The sequence below is a fragment of the Lathamus discolor genome, chromosome 5 (assembly GCF_037157495.1).
Source record: "Lathamus discolor isolate bLatDis1 chromosome 5, bLatDis1.hap1, whole genome shotgun sequence".
NCBI classification, from domain to species: Eukaryota; Metazoa; Chordata; class Aves; order Psittaciformes; family Psittacidae; genus Lathamus; species Lathamus discolor.
This window is the reverse complement of record NC_088888.1, coordinates 2,919,649-2,928,629: the sequence shown is the minus strand read 5'-3', so window position 1 is coordinate 2,928,629 and position 8,981 is coordinate 2,919,649. Positions and strand designations below refer to the sequence as shown.

Below are 8,981 nucleotides of genomic sequence, written 5' to 3'. Positions count from 1 at the left end.
GACTATTGCAAAATAACATTCATTATCTTAACCAGCTCTGGAGGTAGAACACCAGCTTAGATAAATCATTATATCCATTTTGCAAGAGGGCTGGCAATTTCATTAATAAATAATTCCAACTAAGGGGAAAAGGAAGCGTTCAGAGGGCTCCAAGCATTAGGCACAGCCTGGCCGCAGCAGAGGATGAGGATGAGCAGTCCCCCTCTTGAGACGGGGCAACAGAAACTTCTGGAAATAAATCTAGACAATGGCAATGAGCTTGTAATTTATATTTTATTTTGCACAAGCTTGCATATATACTGCACATACATTCAGTTTAGAGAAGATGGAAGGCACACAAGGCAATTGAACTACTGTATCCTTTAAGTGGTACAAAGCAAAAAGGTAAAAGTCTGGAGAGTATACAAAAGCTTTAAACACACAAAATAAAATCCATCCCCCCCCAAACATTTTTCCTGTGTTTCTCTTAAATTTAGTAGCTGCCAAGCTAGAATTGTAACTTTTTATCAATCAATTGTCTACTGCACCTTTTGTTTCCCAAACGGACAGGGGAGTCTTATTGTTTTATCTTGTCATCAATTACTATTACAGTACATCCCTGGTAATACAAAATTGTACACCATCAAATAAATTAGGATAAATTAAACCAATAAATTATGCAAAGTCTTCAGAACAATAGACAACAACAAAAAAAGGAAAAAAAAATCCACAGTTGAAATTGCCTCTAGCTAAAAAATAAAATTAAAAAGAAAAAAGAAAAATAAATCCAAAATTGACTTTCTCAGTTATTGAACTATCTTCAAATTAAAGGGTCTTTATTACAAAAAAAGAGCTTAATAATGCTATTTACAACATATTGCTAAATAATATAAAGGCAGTGTTTTGTCACTTTTGTAACTATATACATATGAGTAATGGCTGGGACAGTATCAGTTTAAACCTTAACCTTTGACTCTTCTGGGCAGCATTAAAAGCAACCTAAAGAGGCTTTTTTGTTTTTGCCTTCGTGTTTAACTTCTGACTCTCAGATGTTCTGTGGTCATGAGATGGTTCTTGTGGTTGTCTAATATCTCACTCGAGTGGTACAATTAATGCAGAAAGGATGGATTTAAGAGAAAAATGTAAGCTCGCTGTTTCTTCTAGATTTGTTTCTACATATCCCAGGATATTTGTGCATTTGGAAGGTGGCTGCTTCGGGAGAGAGGTGACTGGCTCAGATGAAAAGACTTCATAAAGTCATAGTGCCACCACCTTTCATACACTAAAAAGGATATTCCTAAGAAGATACAAAGGTTAAATACCAGTTTTCATCCCAGCTCAAAATATGAGCATTTTTTAGCTTCCGTTTATAGATGGTTTACAACCAACAGTTCTACAGAAAACAAAATTGCATTTCCTTCAACAGAACATTTAAGTGCAATACAGTAACTGCTTACTCATATAAACCAGTTACATTCCTTAAGGGGAGCTTTTTGAAAACAATGCGTATTGGAATTTTCAAACACATAGTTGGTACCAGAAGGAAACATTTGCACTATTAACACCAATGACTGCTATATAATACACATGGCAAATATAGTTTTTGCTTTCACTTCTCATGTACAGTGCTCATTTTGGGGGTTTTGTAAACCACTTTCCATTTTTAATATATATATATATCTTTCTGTGTGTGTATATATATATATATATGTATAATCTTTCAATGCTGCTGGTGAAAATCCTATCTTTAAAGCCACAAAATCTTCACCTTTATTTCTTAATTAATATTAACCTGTGGAAAAAAAAAAACATTTTTTTCTATTAACTGACTTCATATACATAGAAAAAGAAATCTGCAATTTTACAGAAACTGTATTACCCATTCCCTTGACATCTGATGAAAGAGACTTAACTCTTTCAAGTAGAGAGCTGGATTTTCAAGAATGCTTTCAACTATCTACACAGTTACTGTAGTGTTTCTTATAAATTCAACAGATGTTTTCAGAATGTAGTTATTAAAATCTTATGTCTTTATGCAAGAACAGCCGTTAAGGTTGAATATTTACATTGCTTTATAAAAGTTCCCCTCGATTTGCAATGTTCACCCACATACCTGGTACAGTAACAAAGATTCTGCAAACTTAAAAACACTTGAATTAAATAATACTCAGAGGCACAAAGCAACCCTCAGGAATACATGGGTGAACACTTCCTTAAATAATTACTACATTCTAACATCTTCCACGTGTTTACCATTAAATGTGAAACGTTCCCATTAAACAACCAGAGATACAGTAAGAATTCAATGTTTTCTAGTTGCAAATAGAACATTCTTTTCACAAAACATAACAAATGTCTAAAATAGGTTTAATTCTTAATCTAGATAGGAAAAAGGTAAGCTTTTCACTTCATACGCATATTTTGTGTGTGTTGCTGTGTATACATACATACATACATACATGCACCCACACGTTCTGCTTGTGTGCGTGACCACATATGTATATGTATATGCACATATGTCACGTATGAAATATTGCTTCTATACTACTTCTCCTCAGGCTAAGAAAACACAAGATTTGCACCACAGTTACAAAAAATTGGCTTCTACAAGAATTTCCAAAACTCGAATGCTGCTCAAACGATTGAGAAAAAATAATTTGCGTTATCAAACTGTTCTAAAAATTCTCTGCTTCAAAAACGTATTCTCCTGCTTTGTTTTTGTGTTATTTTTTTTCTCTTTTTTTTTTTTCTTTTTTTTTTTGGTGTTTTTTTTTTTTATTTGTGGGGTGGGGTTTTTTTTGTTTTCTTTTTTTTTCTTTTTTTTTTTTTTTTTTTAATTCTTAAAAAGACACAAAATATGCATAGCTATCAACATCATGTCAAACAGCCGGAAAAAGAAAACCCAACCAAAATCAGTGTTTATTGCAGCTGTAGGAATTGACAAATCAAGTTTAAAAGATGAAAATTGTAAGCCACAGAAGGCACAAGAACAATTGTACTTGTGGGGGAAAAACTGGTATTTTGAAGGATTTTGTTTTCTCCTTCCGCTGGTGCATTAAAGGTCTAGGCACAGACTATAACCTCAAGTTTATATGCAGAAATAAATCTGAATTAGCAGTAAATGAATGGCAACGTGGGGTTTCTACACGGGTTTTGCAATTCTTTCCCTGTGTAAACTTTTCATTACTATAAAAGTAGCCTCCTGCCTTTTAGCCATTTCGCATTGAGATCGTCTCAAAGAGACTGGTTTCTACTTGCAATTTAGTAGGAGCTCTGCCATGTATTTCTAATTTTAGGTGCATTGGGAGGCACAAAGGCAATATGGCTATAAAATGCAGAAAAAACACGTAACTGAAATGATCGAATTCTCATTTATTCCTTTTTCAGACAAAGGAGGTTTTTATTTTGCTTTTAAGATGAAATTTCTACTCTTAATTCCTATGCCTCATTTACTATTGAGATTATGCTACTCATAAATAAATAAATAAATGCAACAACATCAAGTGTTGAGTACACAATTTCACTTATTTAGATTATGTGAATCACATTGCAGCCAAATAATAATAATAATAATAACATCCACAATAATATTAATAATAATAATAAACATAACAAAAGCAATGGTAAAATCACATATTGAGATGGTAGCTAGTAGTATGTCCACATAGTATGACTAAAGTATGGCTTTGCTTTCTTATGTTCAAGGTGACAATGCGGTATCTGATGGGATGCCAATGATGAACTTACTGGGTTCAAACTTGAGCATTTATGCCACTTCTTCCCATAAATCAAAAAAGTGCATGAACACAATTTTCATCTTTTCTTACTCAGAATTCACTGGAGTTACATCTTTGTGAAGTGTAATGTTTACCAAATCATGCATTAAAAAAAAAAAAGAAAAAGAAATCAAAAAATTGAAAGAAAATAGAAGAAAAGGAGGAAAAAGACACATCCTGTCTATGAAGGATAAGTGCAGTATTAGGTACTCTCAGGGAGTCTAAGATCAAGAAGATTTGTTTTGCTTTTAATGCATAGTGAAAATGTTGGCACTTCATCCCATGCTATTGTCTGCATTGCCTATACTCCACAGATACTGCCAGTGCTCGAAAAGAATGACAGGGAATCGTAGGCTTGTGCTGTTTAATTTGAAGTCAGCAGGTTTGTAAGGCTTTATGCTAACAATAATTGCTTTCATACATTTCTGTCTATCAGCAGTATTTGTAAATGAAGTGGAATTGCAATGATCAGGTCAGCTCTTTAGTCACGTGGGTAAACTTTCACTCTCCAAAATCAAAATGTAATCTGAAGATAAAGAAATAAGATCCCAATATCCTCAATGGTCTAAATATAATTCGCAGCTACTTAGGAACTTCCTCAAGATTCAGATTGAATTATGTAGGGGAAAAGACTATTGATAACAATAAATTCTTACTGCATCCATACAAAAGACGACAGAGAAAAGGACAAACACAGAGTGCCACAGCATATTGAACCTTCCCCCAAACTTGTGGAGCCAGTATCTTTCTGAAAACATGAGAAAAGGTGAGCCACTGATGAAAGCACGAGAACTAGCAGCTCGCTTGCTGTCTGCCTGCTGACATAGCATTCAGGCAAACCCAGGTTCACTGTGGACTTTACACTCAGATTTTGGCCAAGACTAGCTCCAGCTTCAGAAGACAAGTGCAGCCCATTGCTAAAACAGATCTCTTATATTTTAAATCTGCACTTACTGTAATTTTAACCCCCCAGTGTGGCTATCGGAACCCTGCAGGGACAGGAGGACACTGCCAGTTTTGCATATGATTGATTAGGTTTTTATGAAAATGCAGTTCTTATTCCTCTGATTAGGAAAAGACTGATTATATTTTACAGCTACAAACAAGTGTTTTGTCTCTTTTCCTCAGTGCTGTGAGGTGAAGATGTTTTTATTCTACTAGATCTAAGAGCATTCCAAAAAAAGTGCTTTTCAGGACAGATGTTAAATAACAGACAAAAACTTTGTATACTGGAAAGGGGATTTGGGGAGGCAGAATGGGCTAGGAAAATAATAAATTTAGGGACTGATGCCACTTCAAGTAAGACCGAGACATGGCAATATAGGACTCTGAAGGTTTCATTTTTAGTCTATGGAGAGTGAAATGCTTCCACTTTGATAAGCTGACCATATTCCAGGATTAGTGGGGTTGGTACAACATTGTGCATGAATTACTGGCCTCACCCTGCAAGATTTGATTTGTGCAAACATCCCTTGCTGCAACTTAGAACAACAACAACCTGGCGTGTTGCTTAGTGGTGCAGGATATCCATCATTTCTGTAAGGAAAGCATGAAGAATAGGGTTTGCTTTTTGGGGTATCACTTCTAGGAGTGAGTACCTGAAATGGATGTTGTATTTTTAGGTTTTGTTGTGTTTTTGTTTTTTTTTTTTTTGAAGTACGAAACAAAATCTGGTTCTTGGTTAAAAAGTATATAAAATACAAAAAAAAAAAAAAAAAAAAAAAGGAAAGGAAAGAAAGCTCCAAGCTTATGAAGTGACTCCACAGAGTTCAGACCTTTAGCAGTATAAACGTAATATAAACTTCATTGTCTGTAGAATTGTGCCATGACATTAGTCTCACTAAGACAAAATGCCACTTTGCAGCAAGCAATAAATCTGACAAAGCATTTTTAAACATAATGCCCTAACTTGCTAAGACAGGCTTTTACACTCTTCCAAACTCTTCTCCCTGAAAATTAACCCCGTTGATTCTTCAAATGTTAAGGGTCTCGGGCAAAGTAAACCAAAGGCTGAAGTAAAATAACCATTCCCTCGGAACCGAAAACTTAAATCCACGAGGGATCACAGTCCAATTTCATATACATATATATGTATGCAATACACATATATATGAAAATAAAATAGGGACACACATGACTTGGGCATCAGAAGGGGACTGCTACTTTCATACATTCATAAATAGCTGCTGAACTCTCTACTCATGAAGAAGCTCTTGTAGGCAGTTTGGGGATTTGAAAATCTCGGGGACCTCACTGTCCAGCTTACAGATGACCTTGTATATGGCCTTCTTCCAGGAAGGATCAACATCTTTGCCTGCGATAATGGCATTGAAAAACTCCCGTAATGTGATCTGAGCCACTTCCAGGAATCTCTCTGGAACCTGCTGATACAAGGAGACAATGGCATTAATACAGTTTTCAATTTCAAGTCTCTGGTTCTTCAAAGGAAACTGAGCTAAGTTCTTTCTTTCAGAAAGGGGCTTACATAGCACCTGCATTTTCTAAATGTGGCAGCCTTCTATTCTCTTATGCAAAGCTGTTATATATAGTACTATGGCAATAACTTTTATAACATGTGTTAGAGATCTTTGTAAAGTCTACTGACAGAATGTAGGTAACAAAATGGAACTCTCTGAGTATGGAGAGCGGGGGATTTATGGGATATGATTGGCAGGAGGGGAAACAAACACAATTGCCTTTAAGGAGAGGAAGCTCAACTTGCTATTTTACCCGTGCATTTACAGCTAAGTTCTCCTCTCCATGTGGGATCTAATCTGAGATTTATGCATGCATAGAAAGCCCTCTGTAGCTCTGCATTTAACTTTGGCCACAACCAGTGCTGAAAGCTATCAGAAAAATAGGGTATCTCTGAATGTTGTTCATAGTTTAAAAACAAGCAAGCCTTTGGCTTGCTTCTGTAGCTGCTGTGCACCTGACCCACATAAAACGGCTTTCTCAGGAGACATTGTGGTCTTCTTTTTCAGAATCCTACAAATAAAACCCCAAGCTCTTCAAAGGGCGCCCTTTGCTCCAAGTTGCTACTGAGCTGGGATGTGTTCAACTCATCTGGGTTTTCTAAATGTTACTGTCAAGCCCCCAGACAATGGGTGGATGTTAAAGACAACAGTTACCTCCAAACTTTGGTACTTCATTCTCAGGCACCAGCACCACCTTCTTACCCTTAACTGATTCAAAAGCAATCACTACAGTGAACCTGGGTCAGTTCCAAGGTTGAAGTCATCTCCATGAAGGTATTATTCTCCATTTTTATTACAGAAATATGGTTTCACAGCTCTAGAACTGCTAATACACGGCCGGCCAGTAGCCAGGATGCTTCGAATAGCAATTATCCCCTCGCTGCCATTCTTTGCCCACTCTGGTGAGTTCCCCAACCTGCAGCAGGGGCCACTTCAACCATTCCTGTGGCCAACAGATACCCAGACAGATCTCATTTAATGAATGCATGTCACATTACCAGATCAGGGCTAGCGTCATATTGTCTACTTCAGGCTTTTATTCTTCTTCCTTTAGAAGCCCCTTTCATCAAATTTGTCTGAAAATATGCACATTTAACCTGATTGAGCTCTGCAGCCTCACTCCCCTACCACCGCTGGGGCAACACTAGCAGTTTGCTAGCTCCATTTTGCCATCAGATAAGCATGAGATCAGCTCCCGCTGACACCAGCTGACAAACTGCTTCCAGAAGCCCCGCAGCCCACAGAGGTCCTCTGTCTACCTCTGAGAGTGAAATCCAGCCCCACACATTTTTCTCTGCTCCCAAAGGCTGCCTTCTGTGGAAATTTTGCATTCAACATAGAAGGAAACATTTTTACAGGTGTTCTATTCCAGCAGTAATGATGAGGGCAGAAAATAACTGTTACGTTTCACTTATTCCACCTTAAAGAAATAACCTAAAACTTCAGGTAAGTGCTCTGCTGTTTGGGCACTTGGTAATACATCTACCAAAGACGCCGTGCTAGTCTCATTCCTGCGCTGCTAGAAAAAAATGATAACACTTCTCTGTTCATGCAGTTTAAACAGCTGCTCAGGTGCTGTTCATTGTCCTTGGTGTCACTGGGTGCTAACCAAGGGGAAGGAGTTGCTGACCACATGATACTAGAAAGCAAGAAATGTAGTAGATAACCAACTTTTTGGCATACGCAGTGGCTCGTGATTGCAAAACCTGTTGGTGTTTTTGCATTTGTGCTTGGGAAAAGAGTTCGCACCTCTCAATTTTGATGTCCACTCCAGAGGACCCACATTAAATGCTCTTCTTCCTAAGTTGTTGGAGATGGGAGGGAGGCAATTACAAGCACCTATATGAGAAGCATAAAGTCCAAATGCAAAAAGTTCTACCTCTCCCCGCACATCAACTTTCAGCATGGAAGTGACAACGTGGGTTTTAAGTTGAGCCTTTGCCATTCAATTTCTACATGTGAATATTAAAGCTTTCTAGGTAGGGAATGCTGCTTTTCCATGAAGCAGGCAGCATGAAACCCTTGAGCCTTCTAGCCTCCTGCACCCATAAAGACACACAGGCTTTTAGACTAGGAGTTAACTTTTAGGTCCAACTTTCTTGTACCTGGGTCACATCCAAAGATCCATCTTTTGAACCCAGCACAGAGCATCCCACAGCATAATAGTGCAGAGGCTTTGAAGAGCCCCAGAATTTCAGTTTCTTCTTTTGGATGCTCCACCTCGCAATGAAGAGTTCCCAAGGATCTCCCCTCCTCCTCAGGCATCAGAGCCATTCATAGCTCTTTCCTTCTGGGATGTTATTAGCCATTTTTCATGTCAGACTGGATTACACACATTACTTTGCATGTTGTAATGTGAATAGCACTGTGATTAATCCCCACTGGATAGTACGTCGGCCAACATTTTTCCTTTCTAGAAGGAGTAACTGCAGTGTTTGCTTGGGGTTTGGTTTTTAATGTCTTTTTGGTTTTTATCAATTCTAGGGAAGTCCAGAGTCTGAAAATAAAGACATATTTAAATGGATGGGGAGTTATAAATTTCAGTGGGCAATTAATCAGTCGTCCATGTTAATGATGTGTCTGGGGGTGGCATTTCCCTGACCGTAAGTGATGGCGACCTATTCAGCACATCTTTACACCTAACTGGCTGAACATCTCTGAAGTAGGAACATCTGCAGAAAATGCTTCAGTGACAAATAAACTCCATCTACGTTGCTTTTAATAGAACCAACAATCCCTACTATGAACC

General features: G+C 37.6%; 1 protein-coding gene across 6 annotated transcripts in view; it reads right to left on the bottom strand.

The window, feature by feature from the left end:
* Positions 1–254: 254 nt before the first annotated feature.
* PROX1 (prospero homeobox 1) overlaps positions 255–8,981 on the bottom strand; it is a 49,474-nt gene continuing 40,747 nt past the window's right edge. For 3 of the 6 annotated variants that reach the window (XM_065679409.1, XM_065679408.1, XM_065679411.1), the window contains one exon: positions 255–6,139. In XM_065679409.1, the coding sequence (XP_065535481.1) occupies positions 5,951–6,139 (189 nt within the window). In that variant the 3' untranslated portion in view covers positions 255–5,950. The remainder of the gene's footprint in view (positions 6,140–8,981) is intronic. The other 3 variants (XM_065679410.1, XM_065679413.1, XM_065679412.1) reach the window with 1 other exon arrangement.